The 23,839-nt window shown below is 54.9% G+C and overlaps 1 protein-coding gene and 1 long non-coding RNA gene across 6 annotated transcripts; both read right to left on the bottom strand.

Moving 5' to 3' along the window:
• Positions 1-3,031: 3,031 nt before the first annotated feature.
• LOC111090986 lies at positions 3,032-9,093 on the bottom strand. 5 transcript variants are annotated; one of them, XR_005372966.1, is made up of 3 exons: positions 8,193-9,093; positions 7,098-7,215; positions 3,032-3,541 (listed from the first exon to the last, which is right to left on the bottom strand). XR_005372966.1 is itself a non-coding variant. In XM_038562499.1 (3 exons), exon 3 carries the CDS (start codon positions 6,588-6,590, stop codon positions 5,262-5,264), a length of 1,329 nt encoding a protein of 442 aa, XP_038418427.1. In that variant the 5' UTR covers positions 6,591-6,592; positions 7,098-7,318; positions 8,193-9,093; the 3' UTR covers positions 5,174-5,261. The 5 variants fall into 5 exon arrangements, 4 of the variants coding, with proteins under 4 accessions (XP_038418427.1, XP_038418428.1, XP_038418426.1 ...); XM_038562499.1 differs by lacking the exon at positions 3,032-3,541 and adding an exon at positions 5,174-6,592 and having other exon boundaries at positions 7,098-7,318; XM_038562500.1 differs by lacking the exon at positions 3,032-3,541 and adding an exon at positions 5,174-6,592 and having other exon boundaries at positions 7,180-7,318.
• A 12,360-nt stretch (positions 9,094-21,453) lies between these two features.
• LOC119864137 lies at positions 21,454-23,201 on the bottom strand. Its single transcript, XR_005372965.1, has 3 exons — positions 22,973-23,201; positions 22,159-22,209; positions 21,454-21,842 (listed from the first exon to the last, which is right to left on the bottom strand). It is a non-coding gene; the product is annotated as an uncharacterized LOC119864137 (long non-coding RNA).
• Positions 23,202-23,839: the final 638 nt, after the last annotated feature.

The following is a 23,839-nucleotide window of genomic DNA, read 5'->3' as shown; positions in this document are numbered from 1 at the left end:
AAATAGGAGAAAAACTAGGGACACATTTTTATAGAAAAAGGATGATATCCGTACATCACCTGGGGCAGGTCTTGTGTGTGTTGGGGAGGGGGAGCGGACACAAACCGCAGACAGGAGAGTGATTAGCGGGGAGGAATGGGGGTGGGAGTGACCTTTTTCCCCCATTTCCTCTCACATCACCCATCCCATTGTCTTTTCAACAAAAATAACTCATTTCCCCATGAATGGGTTTCTTTAAAGTGTCACTTCCAAATTCCTTTGGGATTCTCGGGCTCACTCAGGTGCCCTCAGTGGGAGCAAGGGGGGCAATGGCCTGGGCTCAGGATGGGGACCGAGGTAACCGGACCCCACATGGGCTGCTCCAGGCGTGAGGCTGGAAGATCCAGCTCTGCGTGGGGCACATGGACTTGAAGAGTTTGGGGGCACTACTAGCATCATAGGTGCAGATGCATGGTGCGGGGTGGCGCACTGGAAGCCCACCTGGTTTTAGAAAACTTGGTCAGAGCAGAGCCGGGACAGAGTTTCCTCACTGTGCATGTCACAGCTACTCGGCCGCCCCGGGTTCACTGGAGGCGGGTGTGCGGCTGTGGGCCGGCCTCACGCCCCAGAGACCTCCCAGGACTGGCCGGGGATGGCTTGTGAGCAGCTGACGAGAGGCCAATCCCGCAGGACCTAGCAAAATGCCAGCCTGCCCCAGGCCTCCAGCACTGAGGGACCTGCAGCCCCAGAGCTGGTGGCAGGGTGGGCGACCGTGGGGGGTGCTTTCCTCCTGGGCAGTGGGCCTTCTGCTCCCTTGGCCAGGTTACCCCACATGCCTCCGGTCCACGGCCTCCTTCTTCCTCATGCCAGCGACATGCCAGGCCCTGAGCCTACCGACATGGGAGAGTCTAAGCCAGACTGTATATTCACAGTCTAAGCCAGAGGCGTAGAGAGGCCGAGAGACTCAGGAGGGTCACACAGCCAGCAAGGGGACCCAGGGGGCTCAGCCCTCACACCCCAGATCGGGTTCTTTACTAGCAATGCTGGCAGCAATGACCGTAGCTGTGTGATGACCACATCCCCACACCTTGTTCCGAGGGGCAAACAGGCCCAGGAAGTTGAATGAGTTGCCCAGAATCTCACTGCCCGAAAGTGGGGTGCAGGATTAGGACCCAGGCCCCGCTCCCTGGCTGCCGACCTCCCTCACCCGCTGCCCAGCCCCCACCTCACCCACAGCCCAGGGGAAGGTGCGGGCAGGAGTGGGATCAGCAGAATCTGCCGCACTCCCCCTTCAGAGCATTCTGGACTCCAACCATCCACGCCCCCCATTTGTCTGGTTTTAAAGGAATACTGTGGTCTTTAAAAATCATTCATCTTCAAAGCCTGGAAGAGAAAAGGCTCCAGAGGGGCCAAGCGGCATTGTCAGTGGCCGGGAGAACTTCGCTAAGTGCCTGAAATGTTGACTAATTGAAGCTGGACGACCACTTTGCAGGAGCTGGGGGCGGTCTCGGGTGGGTGGGCGGCCACATTGTGTCCCCACCCCAGAGCCCAGCCGAGCCAGGTCGTGGCTCCAAGTCAGAAGCCCCCAGGAGAGGCCCAGTGGGCCCGGGCTCAGGGTGGGGGCGGTCTCGGGGTGCCCGCTGGGAGGGGGGTTGTAATACTATGAGCTGATTTTTCCCTTAGTTTTCTGGGGCTACATGGTCATGACCAAGGACCACAGAAATTCTCTCCCCATCCGGAAGCCGGAAGTTGGAAGTCCAGCTGTGGGCAGGGCTACACTCCCTCTGGAGACCCCGAGGGAGGACCCTTCCTGCTCTTCCAGCTTCAGGGGCTCCAGGTGCCCCTGAGCTGTTGCCACACCCCTCCTGTCTCTGTGTCCCTGGTCACATGATGCTCTGGCCCGCGGGTGTCTGTGCCTCCTCTCTTCTTATAAGGACACCAGTCGTTGGATCAAGGCAGAGTGATCTTAACTTGATTGCATCTGCAAAGACCTAATTTCCAAATATGATCCCATCCCAGGCTCTTGGGGTTGGGGCTTGGAGATCTCATTTAGGGGGACACAATTCTGCTCCTACATCACATGATGTCCACGGCTGCCGGCCACTTCATGGCGTCACCGCAATGAAGCTGTTGAATGCAGCAGCCCTTTGAGGGAGATGCACTGCCATTACCGCCACGGTGCCTGTTTATAGATGGAGAAACTGAGGCACAGAGTGCTGCGCTCATTTGCTCACCTAAGTACCTTGACTGACTGTAGAAAAGGGACCATGAGCCCCAATCCTAGAGGGAACAATAGGGCAAGTCAGCAGCCCGCCCTTTGGCAGCCCCTGGCTGTCTGGTCCCGTGGCCCAGGTGCCACCCATCACCCCATGGTTCATCTCTAGCCATCTCTAGTAGGAGCTTAGGCATGACCTGTGGAGCGGCCTTGGACAGGACACCTCCCCTCCCTGGGCCTCAGTTTACCTCACCAGGAAAAGAGGACTCTAAGTCCGCTCTTGTCCACATAGCTGAGTGTGGTAGACAAGCACTGGGAATGTGGCTGGTGTGACTGAGGGACAAAGCCTTCCTTCTCCTTCATCTTAGTTCATTAAACTTAGATTCAAGAACGACTGACCAAGGGGCGCCTGGGTGTCTCATTCAGTAGGGAGTCTGACTCCGGCTCGGGTCATAATCTGGGGGTCCTGGGATCGAGCCCTGATTCGGGTTCCTTGCTCAACAGAGAGTCTGCATCTCCCTCTCCCTCTTCTCCTCCCCCTGCTGGTGCTCTCTCTCTCTCTTTCTCAAATAAGTAAATAAACTCTTAAAAAAAACTACCTGGTTTCATTATTGGAAAACATCTCCGTGTATCTGTCACAACCTGGGTGTGTGAATGTACTGTTCAACCACTGGTTTTATGAAACCTTCACACAATACACCCAAGGAAAATTTCATATCTGGTTTGAGATGCTCTATAAGCAGAGCACACACATGAGATTTCGGAGATTTAGTGGAAGAAAAGATTGTAAAGTGGCTCATCAATATTTTTAATATCAAAACATATTGAAATGGTGCTATTGTGAGGATGTACCGAGTTATATAAAACATAGCATTAAATTAGTCTCACCTGCTTCTCCTTCCTTGTCTGAATGTGGTTGCCAGAAAACAGGAAAATGGGCAGAACTAGTCTGGATCAGTGGTTCTGCACCGTCAGTCACCGACTCCTAAGATGTCCAAGATGCAAAACCACTGGCATCGGGGCTGAGGGCTTATCAATGAGCCTCCTCTTCTCCTGAGCAGAGGCTTGCTTCAGTTGCACTGCTATGTAACAAACAGCCCCACCCGCAGTGGCACACATGGATCGGGACACTGCACTCTCAGATTCTGTAGGTCAGGAACACAGGACACAGTGGAGATGGCTTGTCTCCACCTCATGGTGTCTGGGGCCTCAGGTAGGGAGATCGGGAGGTGAGGGCACCTGGACAGCTGGATGTGGAGTCACCTGGGGCCCCTTGCAGGTCTGGCACCTGGCTGGGGGGTGCTGGGCTCAGCAGGGTCTGTCAGAGGAGTGTTCCCAGGGTGAGCGCTGCAAGAGACACGTTTCCGGATTTTTCACTTTATTGAATAATAACTGACCAAAGTAATTGCATGTATATAATGTGTATAATGTGATGATTTGATAGACACATGCGTCAGGGAGGAGCCCCAAGTTAAAAACAAAAAACACATGTATCACCTCGGAGTTAACCCTTGTTTTGTGCGGTGAGATCGATGTGCAGTAAAATGGTCACCGTAGTCACTGTGCTGCACGTCAGAACCCAAACTGTGTGCCTCCCCCCACCCCCGCCCCAGCCTGCAGGCCACACAGCCTCTCTCTCCCCTCCACCTGCTGCTGGTGGGCAAGTCCTGCCCCCATTCAACGTGAGCCAACAGAGGCCCTGCCTCCCAGACCTTGCAGCCGTGTCTACACCTCCAGGCCTCCAGTTCCCTGAGGGCCAGTGGCAGGGACCAGGCACACCTGGCACCTTCCCGCCAGGACCACGTGAGCCAACAAGAGGGCCTTCTCAGGCCCCCAGGGACGTGCAAGGCTCCACTGGGGAGCCTTGTCTTGGCTCTCAGGTCATCCTGAGGCTCCCTGTCCCCTGCCTTCCAGGGCGGGGTCTCGTGTTCAGCCTAGCAGGTGGGAGTGGTGGGCCATCCCTCCTGCTCAAGGTGGATGCATGACGACAGCCCGGCATGGCCACACGACACAGTCTTCCTTAGTCAGGCACAGACTCGGGCCCCTCCGCTGGGGTCCGAAGCTACCCCTGCATCCCCAGCCCTGAAGGCAGACAAGCCACTCAGTCCCAACCCTCACTGGCTCCTTGGTCAAACCGGAGAGATGACGGTCCTCAGCTCTGAGGAGGATCAAAGGACAATGTAAGTGAGCTGCTTCGCAGGGTGCCTGGGACGCAGCAAGCGGGACAAGCGTTAGCTGCAAAGGACAATGTAAGTGAGCTGCTTCCCAGGGTGCCTGGGACGCAGCAAGCGGGACAAGCGTTAGCTGCAATCGCCACTGGAGAGATCAACGCGTCACAGTTTCCCATGATCTCCCATCGGTCTTAAATCCATAACCTTTTCTGCAACAAGGAATCTGCCTCAAAGAGGCTTCACTGACCTAGCAGGAGGACATTTAGCCTGGTGGACATTCACCCAGGATTCCCGCGATCCCCGCGCCTTCCCCAACAGTGACACCAAGCACTGCCTGGTCCTGAGGGCTTCAGGCACCCGGAGTGATCTCATTGATCCTCCAGCAAATGCAGAGGAGCTGGATATGTCAGCACCTCTGAGCTACGGAAGAGGAAACTGAGACTCGGAGATGTGAGATGACTTGTCCAAGGTCACTTGATGGCTGAAGGGAAGCCCCAGGATCTGAAGCCAGTGGGGTGACAGCGAAGCCGGCGCTCATAGCCGTGGGGCTCTCATGCCTTCATCCAACCACCAGTCAGCCCAGAAACCCCCAGACGCACATCAAAACCATCGTCATGGAAACAGCACATGTGGGCTGAGTGCCTGGAAGGGACCAGGCACAGCACCAGACCCTCCTCCCACAGAGTCTTGTGTGGTCCTTCAACCGCCACACCCACTTAGTAGATTCCCAGTCAGGGTTTGAACCCAGACTCCCCCCCCACCCCATCCAATCCACTAGCAAGTGGTTGAACACAAAGTAACCATCCTAAGACTGGTTCATTCCTACTTCAGACACATTGTTGCAGGCACCAGCCATTCACCCTCACACCCCCTGTTGGGATGCATGCTCCCAGGGTCTACCCTACAGACCAGAAGCAGGCACACAGAATCTTAATCATTGGCTTCAGGTCCCATTTATCTTCAAAGAAATAAAAATGTGCGAGCCCCGTGCTGCCCATAGGCATGCAGGGCAGAAACGGAAAGAGCTGCATTCTCTGTCCTGCGTGCACCTGCAGCCTGAGTCCATCTGGCTGGCCTGCCTCCAGGCTTCCTCCTCCTGTTCGGGCTCCCCAAGCTCCCCTGGACCTGGGCTCGAGGCCTCCAGGTGCCTCTGTGCCTCGAAGCTTCTGGCCAGAGTAGCCTGTGGCTGCACCCCCGTGGGAAGCTCCAGAACTGAGGGCAGGTAAGGAGCTAGCTGCGGTGGAGTGGGGGGGAACGTGCCGGCAGCCGACCCCCCCAAACCCTGAGACAGCAGCCGTGCTCAATGTCATCCTTAAGAGACCGGGGTCACAGGCCAGTCCTCCCACCGAAAGGCAATAGTCCTCCTGGGAGAGAGGCCTCCTTTCAGCGGCTGTGCCTGAGAAGCCCTCGCCATTAAGAGCCCTCGCAAGGAGCATCACCTTCCCACTGCCCCTGGCCTCCCCTTTGTTGTGACTCCCACTTAAAATATCAAAGCTGCAAGGCCACAATACCCCACTGAAAGCTGAGTCACCCAGGTTTTGTGACACCACCAAGTCCCTCCTGCCGTCTTGCTCCGAGGCCCCGGGCTCCCAGCGCCAGATGAAAAGGAAATCCCCAGCCATGGGTGGGGCAGGGAGGCCTGGCGAGGCCCAGTGCCACATAAAGCGGCCTTGTTCCCAAATCAAAAGGTCTTGAACAAAAAGGAGAGGGAAGAAAGGACTGGGGGTGGGGGGCCAGCTGCAGTCTGGCACACCTTGAGTGGCATGGTGCCTGCTTGGCAGGGCAGCCCCTCCTCCACCCTCCCCTGGCAGCCGGGGCTTTTCCAGAACCCCTGCCGTGGGAGGAAGAGCAAGACAGGGTGGGGTCACACCCAGAGCCGGGCAGCAGTGGCCAGTGGAGCCTGGCACGCAGGGTGAGTGGAATGCCCACAGGCATCCGGCCACCAGCTTCCCACCAGCAACAGTGACACCACTAACAAAGGGTCCACCCTGCTGCCTCCCGAGTGGGTGAGCCAGGAAAGTCCAGGCCGTGAAGGAGATCGTGCCCGCCAGCAGAGCTAAGCCAAGCCTCTGCCCGTGCACACCCAACGCTGCCCCTCCGGAGCCAGCAGGAACACCTGCCTGGGTGCTGGACTCTTGAAGAAGGTTGAAACCATCTGAGGGTTTGCAGGTGCTGGGCTGCCCTCTGGACTTCAGATTTTCCAGCCCCACATCACATGATCCCATCCCTGGATAAACCAAGGAGAGATGTATGCATAGGTAGCATATGTGTGTATAACAATATAAATATGTATATGTACATATAGATCTATCCTGACATGATTAGGTCTGGTTCCCGCATCATCAGCATGAAGACTTCTCTTAACAATCAACACATGGCCAGTGAACTGATGGGTTCCCAGAGTCGGGCTCTAGCTCCCAGTCTGGTAATGAACGTGTGCTCCTGGCACTCTGTGACTTCTCTTGTACTCACTAACAGGCGGCCCCCATAAGGCCCTAGGAAGCCCCGGGCCGTGTGTCCACAAGCAGGTGCTAAGTCTCTGATGTTCGGAAAGAGCATCCTTTCAGATAAGAGAGGATGGTCCCACAGAAACCTTCTTGTCCTTGACTAGTTCCATCTTCCACCCAGAGTTGAGTTGACCACACAGCCCTGCATTAGACTGACCCCCAAACCAGATGGCAGAGGCCTGAAGTCAGAGATACCTGAGTTCCAGTCCTGGTCCTGCCACTTACCAGCGGAGTGGCCTTGGACAACTCCTGACCCTCTGTGGCTTTAGTTTCTCATCTATGAAATGATGGTGATGATGGCACTCACCTCATGGAGCTGTCGTTTGGGGTCAATGAGTTAATCCTGAGGATGAGGAAGATGATGGTGAGGGAGATGATTCCAGCATCCAGCCTATTGTACTTTCTCAGGAACCTATAGCTGCTGTTAGTGGTGAGTAGAAGGCAGGCTGCAAGACAAACCTGACTTTCATGGTGGAGGAAACTGAGAGGAGCAGCAGCTGGCTCCTCACTCAGGAGGGACTGGGTGGGCTTCGCTAGCCCAGTAACAAGCTCAGAGGGGATGGAGGGTCAAGTGGCCATCTTGCAGCACCCCAATGGCAACGGCAAGGAGCCAGAGCCTCGGGGTCTCTATCCCAGGGACTCGTGGGCCACTTGAACCTCAAGGGCGCATGCAGCTGGGCCGAGGGAGCCAGAGGCCACCCTTCTAGGTCCTGAGCAGATGCAGGCTTTGCTCCTTCCTCTGTTCCTGCAGATCTAGAGCCCCCCCCCCCCCCCCCCCCCCCCCGTATTCTGTCTGAGTCTTGTGTGGCCAGGAGCCACCTAGAGTCTGCTCTTATGTTGGAAGGTGCTGATGCTCTGGGGGCAGCTCTGGGAGCTCTCACCTTTAGTAGAAAACCAACTTCATAGTGAGAACTTTCAAGTAGGCTTCACCAACCTGGCCCCCACTGCTCACTGGGAGTCATTTTTTTGTTTTGTAAATTGCCTCTCTGAAAGCCACCTTGGTAGGCTTTGATGTGGCCCTTTGATAATTGGGCTCATTAATAGGCAGCCCTGCACAGGGTGCCTGGCTTTGAAGCAGGGAGCCCTCTCATCCCAACTGCCTTGTGGGGCAGGGGCTAGCCATCTATGAAAAAATTGGCATGGAGGCTCTACCAGCACTTGGGTGAGGCCAGGGCTTGGACATCCCAGGGATCCCACCCTTGGCAGCTGAGGCTGGAACTGCACAGAAGGAACCTGGTGGGAGTCTGTGGAGACAGGGAGATCCGGTTTGCTTTTCAGCCCCAGCACTGTTCAGCCATATGCCCGTGGCAGATCACTTACCCTATGTGAGCCTCTCAGTTTCTCAGTTTAGAGTTGGAGGTGGTGGGAGACAGCAATACCTCCTGACACCGTTGCAGTAAGCATCAGATACCATGATACATACAGTGCCTGGCATACAGTAGGTGCTCAGGACGAGCTGGGGTGACAATGGTGATGATGATGCTAGTGATAGTGGTGAAGGTAATGATGGCGATGATAGTGGTGAAGATGATGATGGTGATGGTGGTGGTGTTGATGGTGGTGGTGAAGATGATGGTGGTTATGATAGTGAAGGTGGTGGTGGTGATGATGGTGATGGATGACATGATTGTTGATGATGAAGAGGAAGCTGATATCAACGGAGGTGTTGAAGATGATGACAATGATAAAGATGGTGAAGAAGTTAGTGGTGATGGTGATGAAGATGGCGAAGAGGATGATGGTGAAGAAGATGATGAAGATGGAGAAGATTAAGAGGCTACTGCTGTTGAAGATCTACTCTGAATCTCTCTTTATAGGCATAGAAAAGGGGGAGATTAACCCAAAGTCACAAAGGAATTAATGGCATCCTAAGCCCCTGATTCTCGTTTTTCCCTGACCTGAAACAACTGTTTTAATCCTTAAGTGGACTCCTGAGATTCATGAGTGCGCAGAATTAGATGACTTTGCTTCAATCCTCAGGCCTGTGGAGTTTGCTGGTTTCCTCCTCCATATCCCTGCCTCTTTCTTTAGTAATGGAAGTCCTGTATGATGATGTGGCTAATGGGATGTGAGCTGAATGGGTAGGGCTTTTAAGAGCCGAACCATTTTTGCCCTTTCTTCTGTTTCCTTCCCTGCCTGGGATGCCAACAGGATGGCAGAGCTGGAGCAGCCATCTTAGATCATGAGGCCATGAGAAAGGAAATTACATGCTGAGGATGGAAGGGCAGAAAGATAGGCTTAGAGTTTCTGATGCCCACATAGCATCACAATGGTGCCAGAATGCTCACCCGTGCTACAGAAATGAAGCTCCTGCCTTTTGGAACATTCAAGCTGGTTGAGAGAGACAGGAAGTAAGGCAATAAACATCCAAATATGTTCAAGCCTGATGGTGATAAAGCCAAGGAACAGGATAGAGAACGGCCAGGCTGTGCTGCTTTAGAAGGAGTAGAGATGACTAGTAAGTCCTGTGTAAGAGGCTAGAGTGAGCCACGAGGAGTGGCCATGGGGAAGGACAGGGCACCTGAATGGAGAAGAGCCTTGGGAATGTCCCTCAAGTTCCCAGGGTTGGGGAGCTGGGTTGTGTGAACATTGGGGGTATGTATGGAATTGTGTGTGTTCCCCCAACACATATGCCCATGTCCCAATTCCTGGAACTTTATATGACAAAAACTGTGATTAAAGTAAGGATCTTGAGATTAGAAATTTGTCCTGGATTATCTGGGTGGCCCTAGGTGCAAACATATGTACCCCAATAAGGGAGACAGAGGACAGCCAGAGAGGAAGCAGAGGTTGGAGGGATGTGACCACAAGCCCAGGACTGCAGGCAGCCACCCTAACTGGATGAGGCAGAAAGACCTTCCCATAGAGCCTCGGGGGGGGGGGGGGGCACAGAACTGCCCCCACCTTGAATTTGGCCTTCTGGTATTCAACAGTGAGAGAATACATTTCTTTTGGCTCCACCTCCCCCTGTTTGAGGTCATTTGTCACAGCAGCCCCAGGAAACCAGCTCGGGGTGAGTGATGGGTACTCAGGGCCTCATAAGTCACCTCGGGTACTCTGCACCTTATTCTGAGTGTGAGGAGAAGCCATGGGTGCACCCAGAGCAGAGTGTCGTGGGATCAGCTCTGGCTGCCGGGTCTCTAGGAGGACGGAAGGAAATCGGTTAAGAGACATCTGAGGTCATCCAGGTACAGGAGGGGCCCTGCCCAGGGCAGCCCCACATGCAATCGGGCAGTTGCATTCAGTGTTCAGAGTGCTCTAGAGGCAGACACAGGGTGTGGCAAGGCCCCTCTGATCCACCGAACAGATGAAATGTGCTTTTAATGGGGAACAAGAGGCCATGTGCCCTCAGGGCAGAGACACAGTTGTGTGCAAATATTTAGAAAACTGGGTGTGATATGTTCATATAAAAAAATTCACTTCCTTTTTTTTTAATGCTTCTTTGAATGACAAAGTGGAAACACCCAATTGCTTCTACACCAAGGTACAGGGTGGATGGGTCAATGACCTCCAGGGGCTGAGGCAGAGGAGGTGGAAGGGGAGATTTCCACCAGGTGCCTCCATCAGGTAACAGAAGATCCTGGGCTCAGCTGACCCTCGGGCACCCACAAGGCACTGTCACCAACCCAAAGACCAACTGCTGAGTCATGGAATCCACAGGCAAACGGTCTTGTCAATCAGGTGGAATCAGAGACCTTTGCAGCTCAGTGAGGAGCAAACCCACCTCATTTAAGATCAGCTTGTAGAGGGGACTATTTTTCTCAAAGTGCCTGTCCCTTCCCCCAATCACCTCTGCATGACCATGTCACCTCTTCTCTGCTCTTTACCTGTCCAATGCCTGGCTCTATGTGAGCAGGTATGCAAGGTGGGTGCCATACTCAGTGCCTTTAGCCTGTGAATGCAAGTGGAATTTCCTTGGGCCACCCAAGAGCAGGAGAAAATCCGCCCACCAAGTGGGAAATCCCTGGAGCACCTAGCTGGAGGGGAGGGTTTGCAGAGCTGGAGAGCACAGTGCCGAGCCCGCAGGCCACCCTGTGCCTCTTTCCTGCTCTCCCTACAGCAGAGGAGCTTTTAAGGGCACCAAGGGGCTCCACCCACCCAATATTGGATGCAGCCTTGCCCCAAGCTTGCACATCCAAAGCCGTCGCCTCCATGGTGCACCTCCCTGGACTTCTCCACAACTCAGCACTCACAGCGCAGAAGCACAGAGCTGACATCCACACATGCTGAACACCTACTATATGCCATGGGCTTTTATGTTTTATACCATGTAATTCTCACCACACCCTGAGAAACAGGAGCTCTCAAGAGCCTCTTTCTGAGGGAGAGAAAGGTGAGACTCAAAGAAGTGGAGACTTGCCCAGACTTATGCAAACCTGTCCTTATACCACATTGCCTGGCCCAGGCTCCAAAGTCATCTTACTCTGCAGGTATTCATCAAATGCAGCTTGGCACTGAGCCCTGTTCCAAGCACAGCAGATATCCTAGTGAACATCACAGATGCAAACCCCTGATTCCTGAGGGAAGCTTCTGGTTGCAGAAATGTTCTGATTCTCAAGCACAAGTATGTTCAATTTGAAAATCGTCAAAGTGTACTCTCATCATCTGTGCATTGACCATACTTAAAAATAGTTTTTAAATAGGTAACATACCCTGGTGTAGGTGTGGAGTAGGGCAATAACCAAAATGCAATAGGCTGAATTGAGGCCCCCAGAGATATTTAGGTCCTAATATCTGGAATGTGTGAGTGTGGCCCTGGGTGGTGAAGGGACTTTGCAGACATGATTAAGTTAAAAGTCAGGAGATGGTGAGATTGTCCTGGATGATCCTGGCAGGCCCTAAATATAACCACAAATGTCCCTATAAGGAGAGGAAGCAGGAGATGTGGCAGTGGAAGCTGAGGTCACAGTGATGCAGGGAAAAAGTCACGACCAGGGGATGGAATGCCTTCACATTGGGTTATGCCAGGAACAAATGTCCCCAAGAACCCCAGCAGGGGCCAGCCCTGACCACATATGACTCCGGTCCCATAAAGCTAACTGTGGACTTTGGGCTTCCAGAACTATAAGAGAAGAGACTTATATTGTTTCAAACCACTGAGTTTGTGGTGATTCGTTATAGTGGCAACAAGAAGCTAAGACACAAGATAAATAAATACAATATATAACATTACAAGCTGTCTTAGAAGCTGCTGTAAGGCAATGTCTGGACAGCTTAAAGAACAGACCTTTACTTCCCATGTTTTTGGAGGTTGGGAATCCAAGATCAACCTGCAGGTGGATTTGGTTTCTGGCAGAGCCTCTCTTCCTGGCTTGCCGATGGACAACCTCCTCGCTGTGTGCTCATGTGCCCTTTCCTCTCTACGTGTACATGGAAGGAGGTCTCTCTCCCTCTCTTCTTCTTCCTGGGAGGGTAGTAATTATCATGGGGGGCCCATTCTCATTAGTAATGTCCTAAGCCTACTTACCTAATACCATCACATTGACGGTCAGGGCATCAACATAGAAATTTTGGGAGAGGGGCAGCCCCAGTGGCGCAGCAGTTTGGCGTTACCTGCAGCCCGGGGTGTGATCCTGGAGACCCGGGATCGAGTCCCACGTCGGGCTCCCAGCATGGAGCCTGCTTCTTCCTCTGCCTGTGTCTCTGCCTCTCTCTCTATGCCTATCATGAATAAATAAATAAATCTTTAAAAAAAAAAAGAAGTTTTGGGAGAGACACAAAAATTCGGCAGCACATGCAAAGTACTAAGGAGGGGAAGCAAATCTAGGAGAATGGGGAGGAAAAATTTGGAGTGGGAGTTAGGACCCCAGGCATGGAAGGAGTAGGTCATTTGGATGTCTGAAGAATGTTCCAGAAAGGGAAGAACAAAAGGAGTGGCCACAGTGTCCAAGGAGCAGCAAGGAGGGTTGAGGGGAGGGGCTGAGGGCAAGAGGTCAGAGAGGCAGTGGGTTTTCCTTTTCTGGGAGTCAACTGAGAGCCCCTCCAAGAATCCTGCACAGAGGAGGCCTTGACCCCAGCAAGGCTTTCATGGCATCTTTCTGGCTTCTGTGGGGACACGGTCTGCAAGATGAAGGGAGGAGCTGGCTCAAGGGCTCACAGGCTGGTGTGCCTTGGGCTGAGACAGCGCAGCGTTGGTGGCACTTGTGAGGTGGTAACAAGTAAGCAGACTCAGACTGCATGGTCTTTTTTCCTGGACAGGCGTGTTTTAATTTTTGAAACAATCTCAAACTTAGAAAAAATCACAAGTACTTTACCATGAATTTTTATTTTTGTTGAACCACTGAGAGTTGCTAATGTGATAGCTCAACAGCCCTGAATGTTCTGGCGTGTGTTTTTCACAAACAAGGACATTCTCCTACATTAGCACAACCAAACTATCAGGATCAAGAGGTTGACACTAACCTGTCAGTATGCCATTCTGGCTTCACCAACTGTTTCCAGCGTTATCTTTCCTGCAAAACATCCAGTTCAGGATCTTAGTCCCCCTCAATCTAGAATGTTCCTCAGTCTTCCCCGGATGTTGTCAAAAGGTCCAGGCCAGTTATTTGGAAGAGTGTCCTTTAGGTTGGGTTTGTCCGATGTGTCCTCATGGGGACATTCAGGCAGGCTGTGCATTCTTTGGCAGGAGTGTCGCAGAAGCGATGCTATGTCCTCCGGGCAGCCCGCCCGGTGTTTCTGCTGCAGTTGGCCCATTCCCCCTGAGTGAATGGCTAGGGTGGCCTCCGCCAGCCCTCCCCGCCTCGACGGTGCTCTTCCCTCCTATGCATTAACACGTTTGTTCATTGACATCTGTACATCATCATGGACTCACGGCTTCTGATTTCAGCCAATGAATTCTAATACGCGACTATCATTGCATATTGTGATCCCATTTGTTCTGCATCTGACCAGTGGGAGCCCCTTGAGCGCCTTAGGACGTGTCCTCGGCATCCCGTGAGCACTTTCTTACCTCTCTCCTGTCTGAGGTGCTCCAGGCTCAGTCGGTTGAGCATCTGATGCTTGGTTTCAGCTAAGGTCAGGATCTCGGGGTCAGGAGATCGAGCCCTATGTCAGGCTCGGCACTCAGCATGGAGTCTGCTTAGGATCTTCTCTTCTTCTGCCCCTGTCTCTACCTCTGGCTTGCATGCTCACTTTCTCTCTTTCTAAAATAAATAAATAAATCTTTAAAAAAAATCGATTTGGCAGGATGCTTGGGTGGCTCAGCGGTTGAGCGTCTGCCTTTGGCTCAGGGCATGATCCCGTGGTCCTGGGATTGAGTCCCACATCGGGCTCCTGCATGGAGCCTCCTTCTCCCTCTGCCTATGTCTCTGCCTCTCCCTCTGTGTCTCTCATGAATAAATAAATAAAATCTTTTAAAATATCTATGTGGCATGAATACTAGGCCTGGAAGAGTCCAAAAAATGTCTGCCTCCTCCGCCTGGCCATGTGCTTGCTGGGCTTCAGTTTCCCCATCTCTAAAGTGCGGGCAAGTGGTGGGCCCAGCCTCCCTCGCCAGACGACTGCTGGGACCAAGTGAGAGCCATGTGAAAATGAGCCACTAACTGGATGAGCCTGTTGGTGGCATGAACAGTCACTGAGCTACGTGGAGTAGAAAGGAGAACTTTCCAGGAGGACATGAGGCTGCTCCCAGTGAAGTCCTCAGGAATCAGACCATGGTTCTCTCCAGCTTGCTCCGTGAGACCAGGGGGACTCCAGTCATGGTCGCCCATACACCACTGCATCACCCACACTCTCCTTGCTCACTACCAGAAATGATGCCCAAGCAGGCTCTGGGTCAGCAGCCCCTTAGGGCTTGGCAATAGCCCTTGGCTCCCAATTCCAAATTCCCAAGAGAGGGACTAGGAGGCCCAGCTGGGACAGTCACATGTGGCTTTGTTGTCTGGGCCCACTGGGCCGGCCTGTGGGGGCTTGGAGGAGGGAGTCCTCAGTCCCGGACACCACGCTGCACAGAGCGCTCACATCCTCAGTCCCGGACACCACATAGCATGGAGGCACACAGGGAGAGTGCCAGCCACTGGTTGAGTAGAATATCCCTCTGTTGGGGTTTACCTGATGCTTCCTCATGATCACATGGGGGTGATGCATGTTGGTAAGAACACCACAAAAGCAACGTGCCCTCCTGAGTGCATCCAGCCAGGGATGGGACGGGATGACATGTCCCGTTACCTGTGATGTCAGCCTCGTCCCGTAGCAAAGGCGGATCAGTGAGTTGCTTCACTCCAATGTTACCGTTTTTCCTGTTGTAATTAGTAACAATTTGGGGGAGACACTCTGGGGGGGGAGATATCCAAATATCCTGTTTCTCCTCTGTTACTAATTTCAGCCTCTATCTATGGGTCCTGCCTGTAAGAATTGTCACTATGTTGTTCTAACAGTAATTTTCTATTTTCCCAATTTTACATTCGTTAGTTGGAGTCATGTTGTGAGGAAGCGCTGTCGCTTCTGACCGTTGCTCATTTACCCCACACAGTTTCAGGGAAGTAGATGCGTGTCTTCCCTTCGGCAGAGGAAACTGTGTCAGCTGCTGACAAGTCCTCATATGTCCTGCAAAGTTTTTTCTGTGTTCTCACAAATAATGTTGCTCATGAGTGGAAAACTCATGAAACAAGAGGTTTTTTTTGTTTGTTTTTGCTTTTTTTTTTTTTAATGTACAGGGAAGGGTCTGAGGAAGGTAATTCCAGGAAGAAGGAACAGCATGAGCAGTGGCTTAGAGGAACAGGGGAAACCCAGCCCCTCGCTGGAATCTGAGCTGCTTTCTGAAGATGATTCTATTCACACTACATCCCTCCTACTTCTGGGCTGGCTCCCTCTCTGAGCCTCTTATGTTGGTTCTGGGTTGAACAAGTGCAGAAATGCCCCTGAATCATATCTCGGACGCAGTGATTCCCATCAAGAGGCAAAGGCCATGTCCCCACCCTCAAATCTAGGCCAATCATATACTTACTTTAGCCAGTAAAACACATCAGTGGTGACCAGCCTGCAGTTCGGAGCTTAGGCCCCAGGAGGAGGACGCTGCCCTAGGACAGACGGATGAGTCTGGCCAAGACCCTCAGAGCCAGATCAGCGACCTGCCCAGCCAATTGTGGGCTTAAAGGCAGAAACAGTGTTGATCACATAAAGCCCCTGGGCTTGGGGATGGTTTGTTATGCAGCATTAGCTAGCTGATACAGTCCTTACCACTCTCACTCCAAAACTAGATCCCGTATCGCCTCTGGCAGACACCTAGGACTCAGAGAGATGCAGCATGTGAAGCACTGCTCTGGTCCAGCCTGTCATATAGGACAGATGACACCAAGTGGGATCAAATGGCCTGCCAGAAGGGAGACAGTTACAGGCAAATTCAGGGTCAGGACCCAGACCTCCAGCCCTTCCAGTCCAGTGCTGTCTCTGTGACACTTTCCATTCTCACCATATCTCAGCCTTCACATCCTCGGACCAAACACCTCCAAGTCCACAAAGCACCCTGCGGGGTTGCCCTGCATAGATCCAGGGCTGACCTTGGTGGTCCAGAGCTGCTGCCCACCTGGGCAGGTATCAGAAGCCAGGACTCCTTCTGCACAAGCTGGGCAGGACCCCCTCCCCCTGCCCCCTGCATCCTTCTCCCCCTTTCTCCGGGAGGAAACGGAGAGCCACTAACTGGATGTTCTGCTTGCTTCTGCTATCGAAGGGGCCTCTGACACTGTGGGCAGAGACATTGCTCTATGAGTATTTGCTGAGTGAATGACTGATAAATGGTATTAATCACTGGAAACATTTTTTCTGGAATGATCTGGGTCTAAACAGTAGCAACAGTGATAGTAGTTGCCAGTTATTGTGGTCTTACTGTGTACTGGGCTGAGCTGAGTGCATCGTGAGCCATATCCCATCTCATGCTCATTGCAACCCTACAACATAGCTCATATTGTCCCCATTTTATAGACGAGGTCAGACATGCAGAAATTGTCTAGTGTCACACCTGTTCACTGCCTCTGAGAAGCTTCCCTGACCACCCTGGCGAGAAGGGCCAGTCCCCATCACTGCCTGCCCCTTATGCCGATAAGGGGCACTTCATCTGTGTCCCCTCCAGGACACGTGCCCATGAGCCCAGTCTGCCCTGCTCACCTGGAGCACAGCAGAGGATGAGTCTGGATTGGTGGAGTGAGTGCTCTGGTCTGGGAGGCTCAGAGCTGGAGTATTAGGGCCAGGAGCCTCCCGTGGGAGCCTTCTGGGAGCCCCCACCATGCATCAGGTCACAGCTGTCCCGTGAGTCCTTAAGCAAGAAGGTGACTCGGCCCAGGGAAGGGGCAGATACAGATGGAATCTGCAGGGGCCAGGTGAGCTACCGGGAGTCAGGCCAGGGGCTGCCTTCTGTTCCCGTGGTCTTAGGATCGTCTTCCCAGGATGGCAGTGGGTGGCTCCCACCCTGCCTGCTTCCTCACTGCTGAGGGGTTCCGGTTGAGGGGAGGCTCTGCAGCCTCGGTCCATCGGGAGACTCAGCTGCCTCTACACTCCAGGCCTGGAACTCTCCACACGTGGGCCCAGCTTCCACATAGCCCTGCATCGGGGGTCTGCATCGGGCTAAGAGAGTGCCTGGGTTATCTCTGCCGTTCCACTCTGCCTCTGACTGTTAGAGATTCTATTCGTAATTCAGTCTGGTTTTTGCTAACTACACGAAATATTTACTTTGGTTTCAAAGTCAGATTTACTAAAGGAGGTTGTGTGAGTTGCCTACGGATGTCGGAACAAATAACCACAAACTACGGCTTGAAACAGCACAGACCGATTCTCACCATTTCAGAGCTCAGAAGTCTGACCATTGAGTGTTCGTGGGGATGGCTCCTCCTGGAGGCTGCCTGCATCCTTGGTTCGTGGCCACAACATCTGACTCTGCTCTGCGGCACAGCTCCTGGGGCTCTGACCCTCCTGCGTCTCTCTCACGAGGGGCCTGTGATGACACGAGACCCACCCTGGTAATCCAGGACAAGCTTCCCATCTCAGGGTTTGACTCATTCCCACCCACAAAGTCCCCTTCGCCCTCTGAGGTCACATGTTCTTGGGTTCTGGAAACCAGGAAGTGGGCATTTATCCTGTAGACCACGGAAGATGTATTCAAGCGAGACCGGCTTCTATCCCCAAGCCCTCACCCCACCCCAAGGTCATCATCCCAGTAAAATTCACTCCTGTGGCGTCCAATTTTGTTGGTCTTGACAAATGTGGGGTTGCACACCTGTGCCTGTGATGGACGTGGGAGCACAGTTGCCCGGGACAGGGGAGGGAGCCTTCGGAGGCCTGATCCGACCCACCCAGCAAAGCAAACCCAAGGGGGCTTTCCCAGGTCCCCTAGCTCCAGGCCAGAATCAAACACCCAACAAAAGAGCCCTAGAGGGGCTCCGTCTCAGTGGGGAGCACTAGCTAGTGACCAATGATTCAATTCACTCTTCCATGCCCGCACGGTGGGTCCAGGGCATGGCGGGGACCTGGTGCTATCTCGGGTGACAGCGGAGACAGCAAGAGCCACCTCTTCTCTCCTGGAACCGAGCGCAGCCAGCGAGGGAGGTTCTGAGCCAGACCCCAGGCTTTCTGAAACCTCATGGAAATGAAGAGTGGCCTCGAGTGTGCTGGCCAGGGGGCTGGTGGCCGATAGGGACGGCCTTCCCAGGGACAACAAGGAGCCGGTGGCCCTTTCTTTAGCCGCCAAATAAAAGCCAGCCTCGGCACCACAAAAAGACGAAGCGTGAATCGCTTCTGCAGTGGCTGCATTTCCTTTGAGGCGGCCTGTCACCGGCGCCGGGTGGTAAGAAAACATTTTGTCCTGCCCGTCAGCGGCCTTTCTCCAGCCTCGGGTGGTCCGGGAGCGGCTCCTCCTCCAACGGGATGGCTGTCCCGTCCCTGAGCTCATCCATCAAGCTCATGATGAAGTGGCAAATTGCTGTCTCAAAGCGATGCTCTGAAACCAACTACTTCAGCCTGTGTCCAGGAGGCGGGTGAGGCCTGTCCCAGGGAGACGGGCCCCCCAGAAGCCCTCTGATGGGGGCAGAAGGCAGCTTTATTGATCACTACAGAAGTGGCAGCGACCACCATGGACCCCCTGATATCCCTGGGGTCAAGCTGCAGGCCCCCTCACCGCCCCATGGCCACGGGGGCGCGGGTAGTGTCCTGTGCCTGGCCTACAGTGTCTGAAGCTTCCAGACTTTGCTTCCTTCAGAGTTCTCCCCAAGAGACCCAGCAGCCGCTGCTTCTCCGGGTGCCCTCCTGGCCGCCCCACCTGGCCTGGCACCTTCCCTTCCTCTGGGTCGCCTCCTCTTCCTCCTTCAGTCTCCAAATCTTGGGGGCAGTCTGGAGGAGGCATGGCCAAGGATGCCCCTGGCCTCAAGGGTGATGGTGGTGATGATGGTGGTCATGGGGTGGGGGTGGGGGGCTCATCTGTTGAATCCTCAGGAACCCCCCAGGAGGGAAGTAGCACTGTCTTCCCACTTCACAGGCCAGAAAGAGAGAGGCGAGTGAGCTTCCCCAGCACAGAGCCTGTGGCAGAGCCGGAGCCAGACCCTCTCCAAACCCTTAAACCTTTACTGATGAGCTGCGAGATGGCACCCATGTAAGCAGCCACCACCCTGGCTGAGCAGAGACCGTGTCCAGCCTGACCCCCAGGAGTGACCCCTGACTCTCATGGACTCACCCCACGTGGATGTGTGGATGGGGCAGGGCCTCCCCTCTGATTTTCCTCTAAGTATTTCCTGCCGGGTTGTCCTCCGATGTGGGGTCCCCCAGCCACCCTCCTGGGGCAGGCTGGGCAGGGCAGGGGCCCACACCTGGGCCTTTTGGTGCCTCTGTGATTGGGAAGAGATGCTCGCCCTGGTGAGGGGTCAGTCTAGGCTGGGGCTTATGGTCCTGGCCTTGCCCCTGGGGCCCAGGATCACACAGACAGGGAGTTAGAGCCACGGAAAATGCGCCTGCCCCCTCAGGGTATGCCACGATGGCTTCTCCCCATCAGCCAGCTCTAGAGCACAATCACCGCTGGGTGGGAGGTCTGTCTTTGTTCACGGACCTTAAAAAACCGCACTTCTAGTCCAAGATGTGAGCCCAAGCAGGGAAGGAGCTGCAATTCACGGGCTTGTGGTTTTTGCAAGTAGCCTGACCACCTTTTTCTATCTTTCATCTGAGTAGAAAAAGGCCCACATTTCTGCTTGTCCTGGGTCAGGGCCTGGAAGTCGGATTCCCCCCCCACCCCCCTCCCCCTCGATTACCGCCCCCGGGGCTGTCTCCTTCTGGGCACGGTCGTCCAGAGGCCTGAGCTCATTCTGAGCCTCTGCTGGGGTGGAGGTCAGCACTCGCTGGGAGTGCTCCTTGGGTGGAGACGAAGTCCTCCCAGCTGGCACAGGGCCTGGGCATTGTGCTCGGAGTCCGGGTTAGTATCCCCACTTCTCCACTTACTGACAACCAACATGGTGACAAATGGGACATGTTCTGGGCGTCAGGAGGAGAGAAGTTGCCAGCCCAGAAAGGGGTGGCTTCCTACCCAGGGTCACACAGCAAGGGAGTCACAGAGCTGAGTCCTCAGGCTGTGTCCTGCCCCGCCCAGACCATCATGCATCCGAGGGGGCTCAGCACATGTCAGGCGATGTGTAAAGGAAGAACCCAAGCCTCTGGGCTGACACTCAACCCACCCAGCGAGGTTAAGGGGGTTGAAGAGAAGAAACCAGGTTCGGGGTAGTCTGAGAATCCTGCCCAAGAGCAGCACAGCAGAGAATCCTAGGGCGGCCTCTGTCCAGAGGCCCTGGCCTGCTGCAGCCCACCTGCCCGTATGACCTGCCCAGTAGCCTCCTCCAGGAAGTCTGCCCAGACCTGCCCCAGCTGCTGTTCCAGTAAGCTCCTGCTGTTTCCTGTCCACTTCTCCTGCTGGACTCTGATCCCCCAGGGAGTTTCTGGTTCCCTCCACCTCTACCCAGCAGATACGACACTCAGCTGGATATCAACCCAGAAGTCACCCGAAGTTGCCCCATCATGCGTAAGTTCTAGCAGAGTGGGTCCCTCTCCTGCCTTGTCTGCCAACCTGTCCATGGCGGCATGGCACCCCGGATGGTCTAGAATGAATGAATCAATCGGTGAGTGAACGCGTGGACAAACTCCTCCAGTAAGGGTGCATCTTGTCTATTTTAGGAGCACTCGGCAGCCCCAGGGTGGTAGGATGGGCACGGATGTCCCAGCAGCCGTCTCTCCCCACGTGCTCCCTCTGGCACGGCCTGTGAGGAGCCTGGGGTGACATCAGACGGTCAGAGTGGCCCCAGCTGGGGCCACATGGTCACGTGGGCTCGCAGGCTGGGGTGTGGGAGTGGGGGAAGGGCCGGATGTGGGAAGGCCCAGCAGGTGTGCTGGGCACTTGCATCTGCTCTACCTCTCAAGCTCCAACTCACAGGTGAGACCACCGAGGTCCAGAGGGGACACAGAGGGGACACCGTCTGAGCTTTTCCTAATCCCCGAGCTCAACCCTCCAAACATCCTTTGCTCTCACAAGGGTTGGGGTTTGGGATAAGGTTTGTTTTCCAGATGACAAGGCTCAGCAGGGTCTCTGCTTACCCTTGGCAGCAAGAGCCAGGGATGGCAGGTAGGACAGGTGTGAATCCAGCCGACCCCACATCTTCCATTCCCAGGCCAAGCTGCTCCAGCTGCCTGATGTGGGACCTCCAACAAGTCCCAGAACCTTCTCTGACTTGGTTTGTAAACCGAGGGAGGGGGGGTGTCGGTGTGGGGCTGTCACCAGCTGAGGCTGGCATGCCATGCTCGACACCCGGCCTGACACCAAAGTGCTACAAAATGGTTAAGGCTGACATTGTCATCATCCTTCACCGTCATCCACCAGGGAATTGGCATCAGATTCAAATTAGAACCTGGGGCGCCCCGCTGGCTCAGTGGGTGGAGCCTGCAACTCTTGATGTTGGGTCTTGAGTTCAAGCCCTGCGTTGGGCATGGAGCCTTCAAGAGGTGGGGTTCCTTCTGGAGATCCAGGAAAGAAAACTCAAGTCTTAGGCTGCCTTGCCTGGAGGCAGGGGCCCAGGCTCTCGTGGGCATCGAAGGGACCCCCCGCCTGCCTCACGTGGGGGGCCACACACCCCTTGAGGGAGAAGTGAGTCGCTCCTGCTCCCACCCACCTCAAGAGCCAGGTACCCACATTAAAAGGGCTCGAGTGGGCGAGCGCCTCTTTTGTCATCTGATGCCATTAAGGCCGGAATTTCTCATGGGAAAAGTAACGCTTTGGCTGCATGAAAGGTGGGGGGCGCAGCGCGGCCTGGTGGTTCCAGGGGCGACTGACCTGGAGCCGTTTGAAGTCCACCCGTTATCTGCCGCCGGGGCTGTTTGGCTTCTGCTGGGGCATAAATAGGGTGATTGAAGTGGGCGGCTGTGTCTTTCCGGACGACAAAAGTCCCCTTGCTAATTGCCACATCAAATGATCGGGAACCCCCCAGTGCACGCCCTCAAATTACCGTGAACACACACTGCAGCCCGAAGGCCGAACCGGCGCCCCCAGCCCAGGCCGGGCCCCGCTCCCCCCGGATTAGGTTACCCGCGCGGGCGGGGATACAGGAAGGTCTCCGCGGATTTGTTCTGCTCGGCTGCCAGCCTGCTATGCCAGCCCCCGGCCCGGGCCGCAGCCCCCCATTGTCTCCAGCCGCCCAGCCAGCACGCGGGCCCGGCCTGCACAAAGCCGTGGGCCGCAGAGGGGAGGTCCTCTCCCCGTGGTCACGCCCCGGTGACAGGGTGCCAGCTCCCAGGCCGAGCCCCACACCGGTGCAAAGGGGCTGTCAGTCTCGGCACCTTCAAAGGGCTGTCTCAGCACTAAAGTGACACCAAAGCCAAGCATCAGCCCCCAGCCCCTCTGGGCTCTTTGCTGTCCCTGACTGGTGGGGGCAGGGTGACCCCGGAGTCGGGCGGCCAGCAGAACCCTTCATGCTGCTTCCTTCCCAGCCTTGTCCGGAGGGCCTGGGATCATCGCTCCCATTGTACAGATGGGGAAACTGAGGGGAAGCCTGGGTTTCCCGAGGGTATGCCCCCGACCTGTGCTCCATGGCTGCTGCTGGGCAGTCAGGGGAAAGACCTTGTCACCCGGTGGTGACCGCACTGCCTACCTGTCAGGGTGCTGTTGCTACCGTTTATGGGGGAACACACAGCTCCCAGCAGCCTGGCCAGTGACAGTCCCAGGCTATTCACCTCCTGAGGTCTTGCAGGTTTCCATTTGAGCAGCACTGACTTCCTTGGCTAGCTCCATCCACTCCCAGGACCCAAGGACAACAGTCAACTCCTGCCTCAGTCCTTGCTCGGCAGCACACAGTCTCCTGGGGGAGGCGACGAAACTCAAGAAAGGAATGAGATACAAGTCCAGGAGGAGAGGACACAAAACATAAAGTGACCTCACCTCACTGAGGGAAAGGGTGCAAGCCAGGTGAGGGCGGTGCACAGGTGCACTCCAAACCAAGAAACCAGCACGTGCAAAGATCCTGTGGCAGCAGACTGTGGCCCCACGGCTGGAGCCCAGATGAGGGAGAGAGCTCTGAGCTGAATACAGTGGGAGGCAGGGCAGACTGTAGAGGGCCTTGTGGGTCCACTGAGCTTGGGGTTTTAGTCTCAGAGTGAGGAGACGTTACTATGGGGCTTTTAGTTGGGGGGTGGGGGAGCCCCACCAGGGTCAAGTTTCAAAATGACCTCCCTGCGTGCTGTGAGCCCAGCTCTTCGCTTCCCTCGGGAAGTGCGGGCACGGGTGGGTGCTGCGTACCTGCTGCATGGGAGGAGGGCTGGCCCACAGGGCAGAGGAGGAGGAGGAGGTCTAGTAGGAAGGTCCCAGGGTCCAGCAGCAGCGGCACGGTCAAGTGCACAGACAGCTCTCTCACCGGGAACGGACATCAGATCCCTTGCATCAGACCGGGCTGAACACAGGTGCTCCCGGGGGGTGGGACACGGCCCCCAAGGTCTCCCTGTGCTGGGAAGATGAGGCAGAA

This window comes from Canis lupus, chromosome 18 (genome assembly GCF_011100685.1).
Source record: "Canis lupus familiaris isolate Mischka breed German Shepherd chromosome 18, alternate assembly UU_Cfam_GSD_1.0, whole genome shotgun sequence".
Lineage (NCBI taxonomy): Eukaryota > Metazoa > Chordata > Mammalia > Carnivora > Canidae > Canis > Canis lupus.
The sequence above is the reverse complement of the archived record's forward strand: the minus strand, read 5'-3'. Positions and strand labels throughout refer to the sequence as shown.